This window comes from Suricata suricatta, chromosome 7 (assembly GCF_006229205.1).
Source record: "Suricata suricatta isolate VVHF042 chromosome 7, meerkat_22Aug2017_6uvM2_HiC, whole genome shotgun sequence".
NCBI classification, from domain to species: Eukaryota; Metazoa; Chordata; class Mammalia; order Carnivora; family Herpestidae; genus Suricata; species Suricata suricatta.
The window spans coordinates 112,177,672-112,200,593 of record NC_043706.1 but is presented as its reverse complement, the minus strand read 5'-3'; the positions used below and the strand labels follow the sequence as shown (position 1 = coordinate 112,200,593).

At 39.1% G+C, this 22,922-nt stretch overlaps 1 protein-coding gene across 1 annotated transcript in view; it reads left to right on the top strand.

Moving 5' to 3' along the window:
- TMEM244 (transmembrane protein 244) overlaps nucleotides 1–22,922 on the top strand; it is a 78,345-nt gene that overhangs the window by 31,433 nt on the left and 23,990 nt on the right. Inside the window, exons 2-3 of the mRNA XM_029943225.1 lie at nucleotides 21,079–21,190; nucleotides 21,850–21,936. Coding sequence (XP_029799085.1) covers nucleotides 21,079–21,190; nucleotides 21,850–21,936 — 199 coding nt within the window. The remainder of the gene's footprint in view (nucleotides 1–21,078; nucleotides 21,191–21,849; nucleotides 21,937–22,922) is intronic.

The following is a 22,922-nucleotide window of genomic DNA, read 5'->3' as shown; positions in this document are numbered from 1 at the left end:
ATAAATAAACATTAAAAAATTTTAAAAAAAGAGGAAGCTTAATCATCTATGTCAAATAATCCAGCTATTGCTGGCATATACAGTTATAGTCATTGACATATCATGGTTTTATTTTATGAAACACTTCATCATAAATTAGTCCTTTCCATATCGAGGGAAGGTTTCCAGAACAAAAAGTTCTCACAATAGAGATGTGGGTGAGTCACCCCATTTTGGTGACTCATGCTAAGTTTGGTTTCATAACCTTTTTAGTAATATGGTAATAGTAATGCTTAATTTGTATGTGCCTCTATAGACCTCTGAAGATCACACAGGGAGTGTGGAGCGGCAAATAGGAGCCTCGGAATTTTAATTTCAGCTGTGCTCCCCTTGAGATTTGTGCATTTGGGCAAGCTCTAAACTTTAATCTTTCTGTATAAAGTATCTAACTTAAAGAGCTATTTTGAGGATTAAAGGAGGAAATCAACCAAAGAAACTAACTCATCATGTTCTCAAAAATGCTTGATATATTGTTATCTTTCTCCTTCTCTTCCCAATGATGGTGAAAGGGTCAGGCAATAGGTATTAGCATTCAATTAAATTAAACCATAGATTTATATACTCTAGCCTATGTTTATTGATTAGCAAAGTGAAGTTAAGTTGCCCATCTGGGTGGTATGTCTACAAGACAAGACTTTAGCTCATGTTCATTGTCAAGGGTTTGAAGTGCTGTCTCATCTGACATCCAGCCTTCCCTGTGAGTCAAGGGTCAGAAAGGATAAAAGCAAGAACCACAGAATCCTCATGACATCTTTGTAGGATTGATCATGTGGAGATGATAAAAGTGAGGCACAGAGAACTTGAATAAACTTGCCCAAGGTTATAGCAAAGCTAAAAAGCATGAGTGGACAAAATTGGAAAACTGGCATTTTATATTCCAGAAGTCTCTGTGTCATGTTATTGTTGTGCCTTGTTTGACGTCTTATGGTCGGTGTGCTGTAGTGATTTGCAATAATAAAGGGAAGACATACCAAAGGACTAATCATGCCAGCCTCCGAATATTTCAGTCCAACCAACAGTCAGAGTCCAAACTGCAAATGGCAATTCTAAATCTGTCCTGCGTTCTGCTCAATCCCTCCCTTACTCTTCCTGCTGATTACTGAATATCTACCGTGGAAATGGGGTCTTTGGATTAATTGTTTGTTCCTTGTTAAAATACAGGGCTTTTTTTTTCTATCACTATTAGGTTTTTTTCCGACAACTAGTAATTTGTGTCTTAAAGTGAATTAGCTTTGACAAATCCTTGCTGCATTTTTATAATGATGAGGAAGGAATGTCACAGGACAGTAAAAAAAAAAGAAAAGAAAAGAAAAGGAAGGTTATGTGGCTACGTTGTGCAGATCACAGGACACCCTGAGTTGATTCTTTGCTCAACGAGGCTCATTTAGACCCTTAAAACCATTCAGGAAAAGGTCTGATACATGTACACGGTAGAACATTGTGTCGTTGTTAAAGTCAAGTTTTTGAAGAAAATTTAATATCATTAATTAAAAATAGGAACGAAAGTTGCATTTATTTCATGATCCTAATCTGTAACACATGGGCATGTGCATGCATGTGTGTGCGTTTAGGCTTGTGAGGGCGTGTGAACGTATGTGTGTGAGAGACTTGGCATTTTCGCCAAGTGTGTGCGTGTGTGTGTGTACGTGTGTGCGTGCACATGTGTCTGTGAGAGAGAGAGGTGGAGATAGAGAGACAGAGACAGTAGTGTGGCCGAGTTAGAGGCAAGATGGGTGAGCTTGGCTTGCGCATTCAGCCTCCGCCTGCAGAGGTGCTTCGTGAGCTCAGAGCAAACCTGGCTTCTGCCTCTCTGTAAAATCTTCCAGGGGCTGTTGCCACAGTCTCCTTTTATTTTCTCATGAAATAGAAATAGAAGCACTTCAAAGTGTACAGAAGGGTGAAAATAAAAGGGCCTTGAGATCATCTACTTCCTGTATATATCACAGAAGTAAGCTCAACGTTTCTTGTTGTGGTTTCCAGAAACGCTGTATTCGTATGCAAACGCGTAACCCATCCCGTCATTTTGGTAGATAGATGGAATTATACTGTCCTGCATCGGTTCACCTTCTACTGCGTGTATTTTAATCAGCTTTCCATATCAGTATTTATTTTATTTTTTATTTATGTTTTTAAATTTTTTTTAATGTTTAATTTTAAGAGCGAGAGAGAAAGAGGCTGAGTTGGGGGAGGGGAGGAGAGAAAGGGAGACACAGAATCTGAAGCAGGCTCCAGACTCTGAGCTGTCAGCACAGAGCCCGAGGCAGGCTTGAACTCACGAACTGTGAGATGATAACCTGTGCTGAAGTTGGCACTTCCCCTTATTTTATTTTTTAAAAAGTATACAATGCTCCCTTTGGGCCACGTCTACCTCCAAACACTTTGGAAACACTGCATTTAATCCCCACAACAACCTATGAGATGAGTATTGTTCTTGTGTTCACCTTGAAGATAAGCGAAGTGAGTCATACAGAGACGACAGCACTTGCTGTAGAAAACCCTAGCTACAGTGGTGGGGCCAGCACTCAAACCCAGGGATGGTTCCAGAGTCTGCACCAAGGCCCTGGAAACTATTCCTAACCACCAACCTAAGCTGTTGCGTGGCATGCGCCGTGTATATAAATCTTGGTATATATACAGATGTCATCATTCTTAACAACTGAGCTATATTTCATTGTATGAATGACCACAATCTATAAATCTAACCTCCTATTTATAAGTTGGTAGACTGTTTTCAGATTTTTATTATTATAAAAATTGTTACAAAAATCATTTATCATCCATCTCTGTGTAAATGTACAGCATAGCCTCAGGATAAGTGCTTAGCAGTGATGCTGCAAGATCAAAAAACAAATCCTTTAAATATTTGATAAATAATGCCAAATTGTTTCCCAAAATATTTGCACCAATGTTTCTCTTGTTAACAGTTTATAAGAGGAGCGCCTGGGTGACTCAGTCGGTGGAGAATCTGACTCTTGATTTCAGTTCAGGTCAGGATCCCAGGATCATGGGATCGAGCCCCATGTTGGGCTCTGCACCTGCTTGGGATTCTCTCTCTTTCCCTCCACCCTTCTGCCTCTCTTCCCAGCTCATGCGTGTGCATGCGCACTCTCTCTCTAAAAGAAAAAAACCAGCTTATGAGAATGCTTAATTCCCTTACACCCAAATGCATTTGCTTGCCAATTTGTCAACAGGGTAGGGAGCAAGCTGAGATTGGCTTCTTGCTATTTGGACTTACATTTTACAAACTAAAAGCAGGATTAAGCATATTTTTGTATGTTTATCAAATAATAACATTTTCTAAGAGCTGCCTTTTATGCCTTTTAAACTTTGCCCGTTTGCCTGGAGAGTTTTCCTCTTATTGATTACTAAGTGCTTTTTGTTCTTTAAGGGTATTAGTCCTTGTCTGTCATATGTAGCGAATATGTATTTGCCCACACTGGAAGAAGTCAGTGCCAGCTAAGCGAGCATTGTACAATCAGTAATCTGGAAACGTTTAGCAACTGGGCATCAACTGAGCAGTAGTACATAATGAGGAACTAAGTCATGGTAGCTTTAGAGTATAGAACAACGCTGAAGGCAGGCGCTCTGAATATGTGCAACAATGTATCACACTGAATCTTCCCAGAGAAAGATGTCATGAGATTCACCTCAGGGAACAATTGAACTTCCAACTAATCAAGTGCATTGAAGGAAGCTCAGTACACTGAACTTAGAAGGATTTTTCATAAATGTGACACTTGTTCTCAATGTAGCACAGAACAGTGGTAAGGTACACACTTTTAAGTTAGTTTGCCTGGACCCAAACAAGAATGTTCATATAATTAGCTCTCAGCCAATTATATGGTCTCTCCATGTCTCAGTTTCTTCACTCATGGTTGGAGGGAGGAGGGTAATCCCTATGACGAGATGTGAGGATGATGTGATATTGTATGTGAACTGGCTAGGTCAGGAGCTTGCACATAGCGAGTGCCCATCTGATGCATAGCCTGTGTGGAGACCAAACACTGAGGAGAACTACCCCAAAACACGAACAGCAGATGTTCCTAGCAGGTGACACTGTGGGAATTCTCTTTTCTTTTTTTAATTCATCTACGTTTTCTTTAACGACTGTATACTTTTACCATCTGCATAAAATATTACTTTTAATAACCCATTCCCTCCCAGTCAACCTTGTTTCTAAATCTCAGCCAACTAGGATTCCTCTCGTGTTCCTCGGATCAATCAATCACATCTAGCTAGCTAGCTAGCTCTCCAGCCATGACCTTTTTCCTCAAAGAATTTAAAGCAACATACAGAAAATATTTAGAGAAAATTAGGAAATACAAATACTAAAGTAAAAACAGGCCCAGGGGATGAAAAAAGAGAACACCATTTGAAAACACATGTAAGCATGTCCTAAGATCCAACAGAGCTGTTCCATTTGGAGAATAACTCTGGCTCTGAGCTTCCAAGAAGGCAAAGCAAAAAAAGAGATGAAGACCTCATTTTCTTGAGAGGAACAAAAAAGAGAGTGCCCCAGGGAGGAAAGCTTTCCCCATCTGAGGAGGCAGGTAGGAGATAAAGCTAGCCGCACCTTCAGAAATGGCGTTTCCTCCCAGTATTTCCGGAAATATCTATCAGTGAAAAGCAAGGTACTAATAACACCAAAGTAAGACAATTTTGTGGGTCAGGAAAATAACAAGGCCCAAGCACATGGCTTGAGGATGGTCAGACATGATTAGAAGTAGTATATATAGTGAAATGGAGACATGGCTTGCTCTTCCAAGGATGCCATTTATTGCAGGAAATTGAGAAACACTTTACTCTCAAAAATTGGGATTGAAATGTTCCTTTAATTTATGACTGCCAATTACTTTACATATTTAGAAAACACTTCAAATTGATGAGGTGCTATCCTCATCAGAATGTTAGATGTTAAAATTTAGTTATTTCTCTGATTTCCCTACACTGTGTGTTTTCGATCTGAAATTTAAAATAATCCCCACGTTTACTTAGCTATGTTAAAAGGGGAGCTTAACACAAAGTCACCTCTTTTTACATTTGGGTAGAACCGAATAATCATAAATTACAAGCACTTCAGTAATTCATCTTAAAAATGAGCATTATAATACTTTGAAGAAAATTCTAATCTTCCCTAAAAAGTGGGAGCAGGGTTGATTTTTTGAAGAGTGCTTTTGTTTCTTTATTTTGTTGATATAAAACCAGGAAAAATTATACCTTTCTAAATATCACAATTTTTGAGGTTGTGACAGTTTTATCTTTTTATCTTTGGTAAGATAGATGATAGATGATATATAGATAGAGAACATAGATTTCTTTTGTATCAGTTTTAGTACACTTGCCCCCTTTCATGATCTCAAATAATGGAGGCTTTTAACATCTTCTATGTTATAACATATTTGCTTTTGACATGGAATACACCATTAAAATACTCTAGCCTGTGCAAGGCTATATATGAATTTGTGCTGATAGCTTATTTAATTTTGCTTTTATCACATGAGAACGAAAGTAATTTAATATATGGTATTAAATTTCAAATACTAAGAAAAACTCTTTTTACAGTAATAATTCTTTTTATGTAAAGCCTTGCTTGTTAGTCTAATTGTCCTCTGGGAACCGCTGAAAGACCTCTTCAGAGTAAATTGTGTTGTAATGAAGTTTTTCTGCCTCTCTAATAACTAACCTACCTCAGAGGAGGAGGACACAAATGAAGACTCAAAATTTACTGTAGTTGATTGCCTAGTCTACTTAATTTTTATTCCACAGAATAACTGATGTGACTCAAAACAACTTATACAAACCAAGGTACAAATTTTAAGCTTTCATGACACTTGAAGCATATTTTAAAAGCTAACTGAATACCATTAAATCATCAATACAAACCACTCTTTCGGGGTTTTTTCTAAAAGCAGGTCCAACACAAGAAGATGAAGAGGAAGTGAAGGCCTCTGTAAGTAGAAAAAAATTATTTTGAAAATGAGAAAGAGTGAGTCGTGAGACATGAAAACAAATCATCAACTGCTGGAAAGATACTGAGCTCAAATAAATAGTGCTCAAATAGGTGCAATAAAAATATTAATCCAAGGATTCCTAAACGAGGTGAGTGGAAGGGTCTTATGTAATAAATTCCTGCCACGTTACGAGCAGTACGTATTATTGACGGCGAACAGTCAGTGGGCACTTACCACAGACGGGCAAGCACCACACGATTGTGTTCTCACAGGAACCGTCAGAGGTTGGTGCTATTGTCATTCACGTTTTACGGATGAAGACACAGACACACAGAGAGGTCGAGTAAATTTCCTTAAGTCCTGTGGTTATTAAGTGGTATACAGCTAGGATTTGAACCTGTGATTAGGCTTCATGGTCAAATATCTTAATCACCATATGGGCTAAACTGGCTCATATCTGCATTCATTAGTGGTCTTTATTTATTATAAATGTCACTTCATACTAAATAAGGAACTGCGGACTAGAAATGTTAAAGGAATTATTCTAAGTCTTTGGTTAGTTAGCAAAGCCAAGAATCGAGGTTTCCCTGTCCTCTGTGCTCCTCAGAACTGTGCTGCCTCCTAGTTCTACGATAAATGAAGAAAGCCAGAAAGTAAATTGAGAAGATAATCTGTGGCAAAATGACCACAGAATAATTAAACATGACCAAATTGATTTAATCATTCAATTTACATTGCCTGGGTGAGTGCTTCCATGCCGTCACCTCCTTCTCCTCTGGCTTTCTATTCATCAGGGCTTTTAAAAAAGTCTCAAGATATTACTTTACTAAATTTCTTAGAAACACATAATTCTGCCTTAGCTCTGAGTTATGGCCAAGGAGAGGAGACAGTTTCAGCTCACTTGTGAATGATGTTATTGGAAGCATGCTATTGTTTGGATCATAGATTAAGAAGGTAGGAACCTTCTGAGCTATTCATCTGACATCTTTTATTAATTTTAAATTAACCTAGAAATTAAACGGAGTCACTTTTATTAGGAAAAAAATTGGTTTGATAATTATCGGAATAGTTACTAGTCTGTGCTTTATTCCTAGGTCATATCTTGAGTTGCTTGTATAACCTTCAGAAAGTACATTAATCTTCCCCAGTCTTAAGATAAAAATTATGAAGCTTAATTTTATCCTGTTTTCTGCCACTTAGCACTGCCCGCCAGTGTGTGTAATCTGTTCTCCTTACAAGATGATATGAAATAAGTAGAGAAAGCTGACAAAGCATGGCTGTGCCCATGTTTAACTGGACTTTCTCCTCTTCCTCTTGAATTCTAATGCCCTCTGAGGCACACTTGCAAGAACTGAGTCTGACGGCTTAAAAAGAGTCACACCTTGCCCATACTGCTGGGTATCAGTTACATAATCTTTCTAGAGAAAAACTCAGTACTCCACAGGGGCCTGGAAAATATGCAAACCCATAGGCCCAGAAATTCCACTTTTGGTTATCTACTCTATATGACGATTTACTCACAACCAGAATCCACCTCACAACATCACTTAAAATAGACTATGAGCAAAAATTCTAACCATCTCTGTATATGGTAAATCTAGCGGTAAGGGATTTGTTAAGTACAATGAGACTTACATACCTTGTGTATTTCATAACCATCTAACCACAGGTTAGTTCTTGGCACATAGAAATGTCAATAAGCATATACCATATGTTTGCACTCATAGGTCTAACAGGAGAAACCTAACAGAGGGCCATAGGGAGGGGAAGGGGGAAAGAGAGTTGGGGAGAGAGAGGGGCACAAACCATGAGAGACTATTGAATACTGAAAATGCACCTAGGGCTGAAGGGGGAGGGGAAGTGAGGAAGGGGGTGATGGTCATGGTGGGGGCCATTTGTGGGGGGAAGCACTGGCTGTTATATGGAAACCAGTTTGACAATAAACTACTATAAAAAATAAAAGTAAACTTAAAAAAAGAAATGTCGATAAGAAGTTTACAGATATATACTGCTTATGAAATAAATAACTCATGGGGATGTAATGTACATTCATGATGACTATATGTTAATTGCACAGTATTATAAACTGGAAAACTATTATGAGGGTATATCTTGAAAGTCTTCATCATACACAAAAAATAGTTTTTGTAACTATGTGCATGATGGATGTTAATTAGACTTCCTGTAGTGATCATTTCACAATAGCTACAAATATTGACTCCTTATGTTGTTCACCTGAAACTACTGTTATATGTCAGTTGTACCTTAATAAAGGAATGGTTACAAATTATGATATCTATTTTTTAAATATGACAACAAAACCCATTATATTAATACTCAGAAATTTAACCAAGATTATATCTGAGGGGTGAAATTTTGTGCAGGTTTTACATTCTTTGTTAATTTCCATATTCCGTATTCTCCTAATTTTCTAAATGAATGTGACACACTTCCTAGACTTATCTCTTTCTAAGTACTGACTCTGGCTTACCATTAAATTTGGTTTCTAGCTCATCTGGATTCCTGCTCCAGCCAGGTGCCGTCACCGTTACATCTGTCCAAGGCAATGGTGACCCATCTGTCCTAGGCAATGGTGACTTGTCTTTTTCTATCCTGCTCTCAGTTTGACCTGTTTTGTTTGGGTTTGATTTTGTTTTCTGTTGTTTCATCACTTTTCTGTTGGTAAGGTCAAGGGGAAGTCCTGACAAAAGTCATTTTTCTTTCCATAATCCTTGAGCATCTTTCTCATCACTGTGTGTGAAGTGATTAATAATTTATCCAAAGCAAAACTTTGGAGTAACTGAGAAGAGGACAAGTCTTTCTCAAATCACATTCGCTAATGCTGTTTGTGAGGGAACCTTAGGGTGTGGAGACGACCAGTCCCATGAATGAACATGAACAATGACAGACTGGTGTGTATAATAATAAGATGTTCTCTTTCTTACATGATAAACATGTTCCCCCAAATGAGCAGGCATAAAAAACCAGGTATGAACTTGCAATCAAAAGGAGAAGGGACAAAAAGCTTATTATGGAGCTAAGTATTTAATTTTAAATTTTCTGTTTGGTAAGTTGAAATCTCATATGATATACTAAGCATTTCATGTCTTAGACAAGGACATGGTAGAGCTTTCTTGGAGGAAATTTTGTTTATCTGAATAGCTTCGGTTTTGTGTGGGTTCAGTTTCATGCAATCAAGTTTCACTTCCTGTAATAGATCATTATTTTTTTTACCCCATGATGAAGTAGCTATGTGAGTCTGTAACATAACAATTCGTTCAAGCTAGCTTAATGTCATTAGTTTGTCAAGTGTTATCTCACCTGAGGTTTTCAGGCAAAACTTCATATTTTCCAGGAATGTCATTAATATCTACAAACATAAATATCTCGTGTTGGCACAAAAATTTCTAAGTAAATTTGTACATATTCAACTATGCTCCACTGAGTTTCTGGACTCAAGAGCCGTTATGGTTGGATTTCACAAGAACACCAGGCTAGAAGTGTAAATACAGAGCTTATGCACTTATTTATGGAACACCTGTCTGAAACATGACAGTCTCAGATGGTGTTTTTGAATGGTTCTTTTCATGAATTTTGAATATGCTCAACTCTGTAATATAGTATCTATCATAAATCCAATGGTAGTTTGGGCTCATTTATTTCCAGGTAGTTTTCAAATACTTTGGGTTTGGTAAAACTCAACTGAAACCTCCTCCCACCTGTTTGGAACTATTCATACCTTAAAGAGTAACTGAATCCTTCCACATATGGATGCTAAGTTAGCAATCGAGTTGTTGGGGTGTTGTTTTATTTTCACTTTATAATTTCTTAAGAAGTTGCAGAACTAACTTACAGCCACTGCTGCTGTTTCTCTTCCTCTCTTTTTAAGTTACTGGACAGACATGCTCCTTAAAACTAGGCAAAGCAAAACCCAGAGAAATTTGTAAAACTTGGTTTATTTAAACATGGATTCCATGAGACTCTGAATGGTTCTAAATTTGGTAAAACCTGTTCTCTCATGCTTACGGTCAGCTCTTTTTTAGAGTCATCTGGACCTGATTTTCAGAAGGAAGAACCTGAAGTTTGAAATTCAGCTGTACAATTTAATGTCAGCCCAATGCTTTGCGGAGATGTGCATGTGCAAGTGCGGTACGTGTGCGCGAGCACTTCTAAGTACCTACATGTAAGTATTGTCTTTAAATAAAAAACAAATTATACATTAAACCTAGTAATTATTCAATCAAGTTTTAAGGCTCCCACCCAATCTCCCCACACTGTGGGTTTGCACTGGAAGGAATAGTGGAAAACTATTAGGAAATGGATCTAAATGTTCCAAAACTGTTTTTGGAATTATTTTGTTTAAGGCAGCAATCTATGCAGAGAATCATTCCTTTCTGTAATTTCTTGGTCAAAACACCAATACTTTTGTTGGCCTAAGTTTTTAAAAAAAATCATTCTTTCATCGCTGCTTTCACAGGACTATGTATATATGTAGCAGTTATTCAATATACTTTAGAAAAATAAATGTTTGGAGAAATGAATGACTAATGATTTTGTCTACAAGGATGTTTGGAATTTTCTACAATTAGTACAATTTTGTATTCTCATATACAATTATGTGTTTTCATTTTTAAAAATATCTTGGGGCACCTGGGTGGCTCAGTCAGTTAAGCATCTGAATTCGACTCAGGTCATGATCTCGTGGTCTGTGAATTGGAGTCCCACATCAGGCTGTGTGCTGACAGCTCAGAGCCTGGAGCCTGCTTTGGATTCTGTGTCTCCCTCTCCCTCTGCCCCTCCCCTGCTCACACTCTATTTCTTTCTCTCAAAAGTAAATAAACATTTTAAAATTTTTTAATAAAATTCTCTTTTCTTAAAGTTTATTTTGAAAGAGAGAGAAAGCATGAGTTGGGGAGGAGCAGAGAGGGAAAGAGAATCCCAACTCAGGGCTCAAACCTACAGACCATGAGAGCATAACCTGAGCCAAAGTCAGATGCTTAACTGACAGCCACCCAGGTCTCCCTAAAAATAAAATTTTATTTTAATTTTTTTATTTTAAAACTTAAGAATATACAAAATATTTTTTAAAATTATGTTTCTAACTGCTGCAATTAATTACTTTTTTCTTAACTTTAGTCATGGAAAAATCCTTTTGTGGTCCTTGGGCATCCTGTAATCATATAATTTACTCCAAATGTTTGGCTAGCTTCCAAAATGGTCCTAAATGATTCACACCCCTGGTATTTACACCCTTGTGCTGTGCCCTTCCATAGTGAATTCAGGCTGACCCTGTGTGACCAAGAGTACAAAGTGACAGTGTGTGACAGTCGAGGTTGTGAAAGGCATTATACCTTCCATCCTGATCTCTTGAATTGCTCACTCTGGAGGAAGCTAGGCACCATCCTATAGGGACACTAAAGCATACCTTTGCAGAGGCCCTATGGAGAGGAATTGAGCCACCAGATCAGTTTGCCACCCATGTGAGGGAGTCCCCTTGGAAGCAGATTCTCAAGACCCAGTCAAGCCTTCAATGACTGTCACTCCAACCAAAATCTGGTGAGTGCATGAATAAAGGGATTCGTGAGTAATGGGTGAAAAATATATGAACCAATGAACAAATTCTGGTGCCTAATATGTGTCAGGTGCCATATTAAATGTTTTTGGATTATACTCCCTGCTTCCATGCCCATTTCCTTATATGTGTGGAGTGCTTTTGGTAGCACTTCACATGCTTTTAATCTTCCCAATAATCCATTGTACTCAGGAAGAAAGGGATCTCATGGACAAAGGGAGTTCGTTAGCACTGAGAATCTTCCTGGCATGATTTTCTTTGTAAAGTGATAATCAGCTTTCGGTTTGTAGAAAGAAACTCTGAGAACTCTCCATTAACCAATAGCTTCAACTTCCTCAGAGGACAGAGGCCTCTTGCTCTCAAAGAGCTTCATTCTCGAGAGGAAACTGATGATCACCAAAAAAGAAAAAAAAAGTAAAGAAAAAAAGAAAGAAAATTACTACAGATCAGTGGCTTCTACAGAGAGATGCAAAATAAGATCATATGTGAGAGTTGTCAGATGGCGGCTGTCGAGGACAGAGAGCCGGAGATCTGACAGAAGGGCCAAGATGAAAGGAAACCCCAGCAGAAGGAGCAGAGCACAGAGGCCACAAGGTGGGACAGAGCGCGGCGTATTGAAGAGGAGATAAAGGCCAGTGGGCAGGAGGAGAGTAGACAGGGTGCTACAAGATGAGGTCAGAGAGAGAGACCAGCCCAGTCAGGAGGCCTTTGTGCAACAGCATAAGAAATCAGAATCTTCCTCTAAAAGCAACGAGAAGCCAATGAGGATTTTTTAAACAGTTGTTTGACTTCTATTTCTAAAGGGTCTTTCCTGCTGCTCTGTGAAAAACGGGGTACCCTCTGGGGCAAAAGTAAGAGCAGGGAGTTGTTAGGAGATGGGTACGGTGGGATCAGGAGGGGTGGGGGCAGCCTGGCTGTGGAGGGGGCAACGCAGAGCGAGAGAAGTTGGTTTAGGCAAGGCGTGCTTTTGCTGATGGATGGCAGGTCGGGGTCTGTCACTGCCTGCCAAACTCTGGCTGTTTTGGCGCTGTCCCTTTTCTGGCCCGTACAAGTGCTGTTTCAATAGTCATTATCATCTTCACCTGCCTATCCCTTATTGTTTTATAAAACAACAAAAACGGGAAAAGTGAAAATGTCAGTGTTAACGATAAGAAGCACGGTCTCTTAATGGTGATATCTGAAGATCAAGATGGCAGTGTGAAAGCCACAAGTTTTAGTGTCCACTGGTTGGTCATTGAAGTCTAAAGCAGCCAACAGGGGGAACAGAGGAAAACAGAGATCGTGTGGAATAGATTACTGTATTGTTGAGAACTGTGTCTAACGGAAAAGATACACTGGAAAAAACTTTTAAAAATATCTTTAGCCTGGAAACCTTTGCATCATAGTCAGGTCTAGTGTTCAACTTTTGCCTAGTCTTGATATTCTTCATGCTTTCATGCTTTCAAATGTATACATATAGTCCTTTAGCAAATATCACATTTTATGAAAGGACTATATATATTTGAATGTAAGTCAGTATGTATTGTGGACTGCCACGTCCTGCACACTTTTCTACATGTCTTGGTTACAGAAATGAACAAATGAGGTCAACACAGTACTTGTCTTTGTAGAGCTTACAATCTAATGGGTATAAAAGTCAGTACCCAGATAATCACAATGGAAAGAGCGATCCTGGGCAATGGTCACGGTACCACGGAAACACACGGTAGAAGTACTAACTCAGAAGGTGGGTCACTTGGGGTAGGAGATAGTTCTAGAACTCCACTGGAGGAGGCCACCTCCTGGCTGAGGCCCCAACTTAGGTGGCAGAGCTCTGGACCTCCCTTGTAAGCACTGGCCACCCTGCTAAGGTGTCAGCCGGTCATTCATTCAGCAGCCACACCTCCAAGTAGCATCTTTTCTTTCTCTAACATGGCATGTGCAGAAGTCTGGTAAAAAGATAAAAAACCATATCTGTTTCAGGACTCCTGTGTGGGTCACTCGGTTAAGCATCTGCCTATGGCTCAGGTCATGATCGCACAGTTCGTGGGTTCAAACCCTGCATCAGGCTCTGTGCTGACAGCTCAGAGCCTGAGGTCTGCTTCAGATTCTGTGTCTCCCTCTCTCCCTGCCCCTCCCCCACTCATGCTCTATCTCTCTCTGTCTCTCAAAAATAAATAAAAGTTAAAAAAAATTTTAGAGCATGTCTGTTTCTTTTTTTAAAAAAAAAAAGGGGGCCTGGAAAGAAAAGTTAATTGTTAAAGGCCACTGATGGAAGTGAAGATGAAGTAAACCGGTAAAAGAAACGAATGACTTTTAGTCAGAAAAATAGATCTCTCTGATATATTGAGAAGCGGTATATTGGGGTTCACAATGGCTTTGCTCTGTGAAGCAACAGAAATTTCTCTGTGGGTTCTATGAGGAAACAAGTAAATGCAAATTGTAAAAACTAATTCAGAAAGTATCAGAAATAGTAAAAAATGTGGTCACTAAGTGAGAAAGATATATGTGTCTGAAGAAGTACATAGATGTTCACTTGTGGTTTTATTTTGTTTTGTGGGAAAAGAGTATATTATGGGGAATTCACAAATTTGGACATTTACAAAGGGTTCAGGACCTCCTCTCTGGAAACATAGAGGTCTCCATCCCCTTTGGATGGATATGAATTTTTCTCTAAAAAAGACTTATACAAATCCAACACTTGCATCTTGGATTTCTCTTAACATCTTTTAAATGAATCCACCCATTTTTGCATTGCTGTTGGCCCTTTCAAAGTTCCCCTTCCCTGCACATGATATTTCCTGAGTTAAGAAGCCAGGATTGACTCTCACCTATATTAAATATTACTTATCCAACCAATTCAGTTTATTCAAGTAATAACATATACACCCAACAGGACCTACTCTATGAATACCTCCCCAGTTCATCTTGGGTTTCACTTAAAAATTATATATTCCTTATATACAGGAGTGCTGATGCATAAGGGCACATGTACCCCAATGTTTTTAGCAGCACTTTCAACAACAGCCAAATCATGGAAAGAGCCTAAATGCCCATCAACTGATGAATGGATCAAGAAGATATGGTCTATATGTACAATGGAATACTACATGGCAATGAGAAAGAATGAAATACGGCCATTTGTAGCAACGTGGATGGAACTCAAGGGTGTTATGCTAAATGCAATAAGTCAGGCGGAGAAAGACAGATACCATATGCAAAACAAGAAAAACTTAACAGAGACTATAGGGGAGAGGGATGAGAAAAAAATAATTAAGGAGACGGCGGGAGGCAAACCATAAGAGACTCTTAAATACTGAGAACAAACCGAGGGTTGATGGGGGTGGGGAGAGGGGAAAATGAGTGATGAGCATGGAGGAGGGCACTTGTGGGGATGAGCACTCGGTGTTATATGAAAACCAACTTGACAGTAAACTATATTTTAAAAATTTCCCTTATTACTAGCCTATTAGTCAGAAAGTGAAGTGCTTTTGATAGATCTGATGGTCATGGGAACCTTCCTAGGGAGCTAGAGCCCATCTGCAAAGTAAGGAAATAGTGAGCCCACTCACCTGGGTTCAAGAGTGCAACGGGAACAAGTCCGTGCTCCGGATAGCCTTGCTTGTGTTCACAGAAGTCTAAATTTTAGTCAGTGGATTTAATACTACAAAGATCATCATACTTTCTTGTCTCTATCTCTGCAAAAGTTCTCACTATGCATTCTGTTCCTCTTTACCTCTATTTTCAACTAAGCAGTGAGTATTTGGAAAATGTCTTTCTCTATATAGCCACTTTCTAAGCTATTACATGAAAAGCTATAGAATAGGATCTTACGAGAATCTCATATTACTATTAGATCCACCAGAAAAAGGCTTTGGGGGAAAAAATCTTATACTGAGAACTCTCCTAAGGCTGAAAAATGTTTAGCGCAGTGAAGACAATAGAACTGAGATTTAAAAAAAACCATATTTTTCTCATAAATCATTTGTAAATGACTGTGTAAATGCTTCTAAAGCAACTTGAAGCTTATTGTGACTTGCTCAAGTGCCAAAGTTTTGTATAAATCTGGCTCTGTCGTACCTGATATTAGATGCACCAGACGGCCTTTACAGCAATCTCAGCCCAAGTGTCAGTTTATTGACATGCTGTGTACTAAAAAAAAAAAAAAAAAGAAAAGAAAAGAAAAGAAAAGGCTAGTAAGGCATACAGCTAAGCACTACCATGTGTTTTCCTTAAAAATCATGCTTTAGTTATCATCCCCATTTATTTTAATTTCATTTAGGTGAGGGAGGAAAATGGCCAGCAAATAAAACATCCTCTCAACAACATCAAGTGCGCACTGCCCTTTGCACCTGTGGGCACGGAACATTTGTGGTCCCCAGAACTACTGTCCCCACTTGATTTAGATTTGCTCTTTAACACCCTTCCCTTGATCCCTTGGAAAGCTGATGCTTCTCTGTAGAACTTGCTAGCTGCTTTACAGACAGTATTCCATATCTTCATTAAATTACAATTAGGTCATTTTTATCCCTTTTTTTTATTGGAGTGCAGTTAATAAAAATGAAAGAATTTGGAACAGTTTTGCGTCCACCAAAGCACCTAGCATTATTTCTCAAGTATTTTGGGTTGGGTAAAATCTCAAACTCATCTTGCCAAATGCCCTTTTCTCCATGACTTCCAAATCCATGCAAATTTGGGGAAAATTTAATCCGTATGTTTCTGATTCATTCACTCTTAACTCATCATATTGTTGTTTTCAAAAAAACAATTTTATATCCAAGAAACCCTAGGGGCATTTTTTAATATAATCTGTTTTTAGTCAAATTTTTCCCCAGTTGGAAGATGGAAGTTGTGTATTTTCAAGTATTAAGCATTGAATTTGAACTTCCTCCCACCCCCATTTTAACTTCAAATTATTCATGTAAGAGGTAAGTTCCAGTCAGAATACGGAGAATGTGAAATGCCTGCACATTTTTGCCAGCACTGCCTTGCCAGGACCTAGGCTGACTCAGCCCGAGCCTGCTGAACAAAGCCAAGTGCGCCCCTTAATCGCCCTCAGCCCTCTCAGGTCTCAGGCAAACTTCCCTCCGCTGAGTCACCGTGAAAAAAAAAAAGTTGCACTTGTGGATCTGAATCTGCCATTTTGCAAAAAGTGCAGGCTGATGCACTTCTGAACTCTTCGGGAACAATGGAGTATCACCCCTAGTAACCATTAGCTTTGAAAGGTGGGGAAGCTTTCTATCGTTCTCTGCACCTACCAAAATATTGTTTGTTTACTCTTTTATATATCATTTTCGGGTCATCAAATCACATTACAGAGGATTTCAGATTTCTGAAAAAAGACGAATATACGCAAAGATGCTGAACACATTAACAAGTAAATAACAAATACATGTTTATTCATTGGCTTCTAGTTGAAGCAATCTGGTTGGCATTTTCTCAAGGGAGTTATTTAAATTTTAAATGGAACAACATCTCATTTAGATTTCTGCAAATATGCTCGGGCACAGAAGTAATTTATATGTACATGAAACTCTTTACTGGAGCACCTGGGTACTTGACAATAATTAAAATACAAAGTAGACTTATTAACTTTCCTTTCAAACTTTCCACCCTTTGGCTTTTCACCGAGAGGGAGAGGACATTTCTACCTACAGGAGATTGTCAAGCACCTGGAGGTCCTTTGTCCTACCTCCGCAAAATGCCTGATTGTGATTTGCCCCTGAATCTTTCCACGGCATCTTTCAAAAGTTAGGCTTGATGCTTCCCTTACACACTCATTGTCTATTTTCAGAACGAGTGTTTTTTATTTCTTCAACTTTCAGTCCCTTTTATTCCAGCTGCCAGAGACCGAACATTTATTTCACTTTAATGCTAGCAATATAATTAAGGAAACAGATGATAGAGAGGATCAAAACGATGGAAGGTGCTGTACATCAGAAATTCCCCCAACCTAGATTCACCAATGGCCTGGGCATGGATAATTCCCATATTTGCGCCATTGGCCCCAGACCTTCACCCTCATCTTCACCATCACTGTCTTTGAGCACATGATTTAAAGCATTGGTTCTCCAAATGCGGTTCCAGAAATGCAAGTGCTGGGTCTGTCCCAGACCTACTGAATCAGAAACTCCTTCAATCTGTACGTTAACAAAGTCTTCAGGGGATTCCCACGCCCCCTGAAGTTTGCCCTGGCCCCAAACTCTGCCAGTTTGCTTCTTATTTCTGATTTTCTTTAACCTCACCATTCTTTTCTTTTCTTTTTTAAGTTTACTTCCTTATTTTGGGAGAGAAACAGCCTGGGGGGGGGGGGGCGGAACAGAGAATCCTACACTGGCTCTGCTCTGTCAGCACGGAGCCCAATGTGGCCCGAACTCACAAACCTTGAGATCATGATCTGAGTAGAAGCCAAGAGTCTGACACTTAACTAACTGACTGAGCCACCCAGGTGCCTCTAACCTCCCGTTTCTTACCAACAGCTTTGCAAACACCTTAGTTTGTTGTCAAAGTCTCGAAGTCCTTTTTCCTTTTCATTTTGCCTTCTTCCTCTCAGCCCATCTCAAGGTTACTGGCCCATTTTCTCACCAAGGTGTTTTTAAACACTGAATCCTTCTCATTCATTCTACATCCACAGAAACTCAAGTCCCAAGCCTTTTCCAATAAGCCAAACATTATCTTCTCCATAGCCTTTCATGCATTACAGCTATTAGAATAATTTTCCTTCTATAGTGGTTTTTATCTATCTTGCCGCTGTTCAAAAACAGAGCTATTTTATTTTGAACCCAATTCCAATTCTTTGCCTTGTACTTTGTAGCCTCCAGGGATCAGCATTTCTCTGCTGCCTCGGGCTCATGCCTCGTTTTCTAGCAAAGCAGTTCTTACTGGCTCGCTTTCACTTTCTCCATATTTTCTGTTTCTCTTGGTTGGAATGCCGTCCCTCTCCTTCTCTTTAATCTATAAACTCTTCCGATTGAGACCCCCAATTCACATTCCTTGTCTCAGGACTCCAGCTTTATCATTTAGTATTTATATTAACTCTGTGATCCCTATACTGAGTTTGCTCTAAGTCATAGGTTTCTTTCCAGGCTTTATTTCAAGTTGATACAATGTATCTACTCTCTATTTGTGTGTGTGTGTGTGTGTGTGTGTGTGTGTGTGTGTGCCTATCCCCTGTATCTTCCTAATGTCCTACTCTCTAATGACATTTCAGGCTCAAATCTGTGGTCAACTGACTAAGTAGGTCAAGTGACATACTGAAACTCTAGTTACTGGTTACAGTTACTAGTAGCCCTGGCTCGCGTTTATGGGAGGCAGGATGAAAATTACTGTCTGATTGGAGTTTGGATATACACAACTACTCACCCATGCCGACTGTTTTTTGATTCTGTGCTGTAACTCTTTAGAGGTGCTGTCCCTTATTGTGACTTTACCTTTCAAGATACGACTTATTACACAGTAAATCCGAAACAATGAAATCAGTGTGCGCTTACATGTATATGCACATATCTTCTCTTTAACATGGGCCCAAACCTAAAGGAAACTCCGTTAAGACTATAAACAGAAAAGAATTTACCTCAACTCTGATTGGTATTTCCACGGCTCCCTGAAATAAAATAGAGCCTGTTTGTTCCTAATATTTTTTTATGATTTAGCAATATCCTATAGAGTATTTTAATTTCAAAAAGGCACTGAACAACAGATGTGGTAGAGGCCGTGAAAGGGAGAAATGGGTTAGAGAAAATCAGTCGAACTAAAAATATACAGCACCAGGCTTCCAGAGCAAAGCCAGCTATAAGAGAAGGAAAAAGCATTAGTGGGAACTGGTTTCATTTCATTGGGGCACTGGGAGCAAAGGAATTTTATTTTTTTACTTCTTATGGATAATAAGATCGTGTTAACACAGCATCTTCACCTTTATCATATCATTTAAAATTATATTTGGAGTTGTATCATCAAAAGCAATCTTCAGGGTATTTTTAAAGATATTTTTTAAGTCATCTCTAAGCCAAATGTGGAGCTCGACTCACAAACTGGACATCAAGAGTCGCGTGTCATTCTGAACGAACCATTTAAGTGCCCCTCAATCTTCAGCTTCTTATTATTAAATTGGTACATGTCCAGAATTTGTTATCTCTATGACCCTAAATCTAAAGCTCTGAAAACTATTTCTAGAACTTATAGGGCGGTAGAGTATTACCTGATTTGAATCAATTTGGCCGTCAAAACCTTACATAAACCAACATAAAATTATTTTCAGTTTTTGTTTATCCCACTTGGGGTAAATTTCCATACACTTAGTTATTTAAACAAAATGTTTGAATACAGAGTAAAGTTTCAGACCCCTCAGGCGTATGATGTAATATATTAAATGGATCCTATTATCTGTTAAAAATTTTAAATTTTCTGAATTTGGAAACATATCTGGCCTGGAAGATTTAAGATCGTGCACCTGAACTCATTTTCTCCTCTGACTTTATCAGGAAGCAGTTCTAAATTATGTACTATTGTCTTGAAAATATCTATTTAATACCTTGAAGTTTCTGAATGTGTCTACTATGAAACAAATAGCTAAGTCCAAGGGAAGAACTCTGAATACAAGTTACACAAAGGGACTGAAAATACTTTACAACATGATACAATGCCAAGGGGCACAAGTTAGAATACAGGAACGTGAGGAGATTTCCACATTTTATTCCTTAGCTTCCATATGGATGTGCTGAATGAAATGTACACACACATACACCTACAATAGGGACATGTGCGTATATTGTATCAATCAAATGGTGAACTTGGCTGTCAAGTATGTGTGTCTCTCTGTCGTACTCTAGTCTCACAAGATTATAGTTCAAATAAAAGATATGTTGTTGTTGTTGTTGTAGAAGCAGCTACACACACATACAGTCTCCACATAATATACTCCACTGGCCCCCTAGTTTTTCTACTGTAATTATAGAAAACTAGGACTTTTTAATATTTTATCCAATGGTTGTCATGAAATTCATATTGGCTCCTGGTGTGTGATGCCACCTTCCTGACAGGATGCGTTTGGTGTGATGACTACGGAACTGAATAATTCTGACAGAGTATGAATTGTGCCCAAAACCCTCTGAACACGTTGGAAAGCACGGGTTCTTTGCTGTGCACTGGCCTGTGACCCCCAGAGAGCTCTTCCCTGAGTTTTTTTTGGGGGGGGTTAGAAAATCTGGCTCACTGCTGTCACAAACAGGACAAGGCTCAGGTTTCAAATAGTCGCACATTTACTGTGGGTTCCCGGTGGGGTGGGTTAGGCCAAAATCTGAAGCCAACCCTGTGTGCTATTATAAAGTTACTAGCAGGCAGGAGGACCTCTCTGCAAGACCTCACAATAGAAACAAACATGCAGGGTAGCCACCTACTAGAAGGATTATCAACGTCCTATTAATACAAGAACATTGATAATATTATTAATAGGCATGATGAGAGTCAAATTTAAAAACATTTCCATAAGAAAACTCCACACCCTGGACTCGCTAAAGACCATCTCTCCCCCTTTCCCAGAGCCGCGCTCTGATGTATGGGGGGAATGCATTACAGAATGGGATGGATAAGAGATTACGAAGGTGCCGGACCAGGAAAAGGCCTACAGAAACAAGTGAATTGCCAACTACACGTTGGAAGTAGGTGCCAATCAAAAGCCATGATGAGGTGCAGTAAGTGAAGGGCCAGTTCTGGAGCCCTGGGGCACCGAGAGAGACCGAGTTCCTGCTCTGAACGTACCCTGGCAATTCTGGGAAACATTTCACTCTCTGTGTAAAGGCCTTTATGTCAAAGCATGAGGATCACTCTCCTTCCCAATCCCGAATCAGAATTTTTATATTCCTTTGCTGCGATGTGAGGGGCCTAATGATTTCTTTCTTCGGCAGGCGGAGGCTCCTACGAGGGAAAGAAAGAACAGGCCATGCTTCAACATGAATGCCAGCAGCACCCTTTGGAGATGATCTTAGGACCTCCTAACTGAAAATCCATGTTTCTAATTTAAGTATGAGACAGTAATTACTCATACAGCCAGGGAGAATTTCAAATCCCTGCCTATTTGCCGTGCTGTCTAAAAACAATCAACTCATCTCTCAAACTTGACCAAACTACAAATGGAATGAGAACTTGGTCGTCTAATAAGGTTGTTCATCCCAGCGCTCAGCAGCTTACGTGTGGCTCACAGATGGCTTCTGTCTCATTCTGTGTAATCCAATCATCCTGCACTACTGCGTCTCACACTTAGTCTTCAGGAGTAATTGGAAAGCTCGCAGTGACAATTGTCTCTCCTTCCAGATGTCATCGATAGAAAGAGTGGCTCTCGCCACCTCTCTGACATAGGATGTGTCCATGCCGCTCCAGACCAGAGTTGCTCCGAGCAAGGTAAAGGGGAATGGCTTCTTTGCATTGGCTTTCAGTTACTGCCTCCCACGGGTGTAAGCAAATATGTTCTATAAATGGCCTCTCTGTCAGCAGACAACTTCTTTCACTTTTGGCTGGGAGCTATGCAGAAAACATTCTGCAGCAAAAGCTTGTGTCTTGTAGGAATGGCGGCAACCTCGAGACACCCATGCCCAAGAGAAAATTCTAAAGCATTCAGAGAATGGTTGTTGAGGAGAGACCCTTTGACTTCCTAGTATTAACACCTGCACTTCTGCTAGCGTTTCCTAAAATCATGACAGTTTGACCTTAATCCGTTTTTAGCAGGGGATGGCTTTCATTTTTCCAACTTCTAAAAGATGTGCAAGATTTTCAAGGAAAAGTATTGAAACATTTTAAGCTGTAGGTTTGTTAGTTTCTTTTTCCCTTGAGGCTAGTGTTAATGGTTGTGTTTTATTTCAGTATAAAAATACCCTTTAAAAAAAATCAAAGCACCTAAAACAAGGAAATATGCAAAGCCTCAAAGCAGCTGTGTAAATTCACACAGGCTTTGGGTCTGTAAAGACCTAGCCTTAAGGGAATGATACTCTGGAAAGTCAGAGTTTTACTTAAAAATTAAATTATATTCTATGAATTAGTGTTACATTTGTTTTAGCAAAATATCAGTGCGGTGTGCGTTTCCTCAAGCTTGTTCTGCTCCCTGCCATCATCACAACATACATCATCAGTTAGAAATGTTAAGTATGGCAACAGCTAAGAAAAATTTTCTAGGTCAGTGAAAATATTATTTCAGGGAAAATATTTTTTTAATCTTATTTTTAAGAGCATTTTAAACTATTCATAATTTATATATAGTTTGGGGATTGAACAAGCAATAATAACTTTTACTGGAAAGAAAAAATTCAAAGGTAATATCCTTTTCCTTAAGTAGCTTACATAAAGAATGAGGACTCTATATTTAGTTTGGGCTTACACACACACACACACAC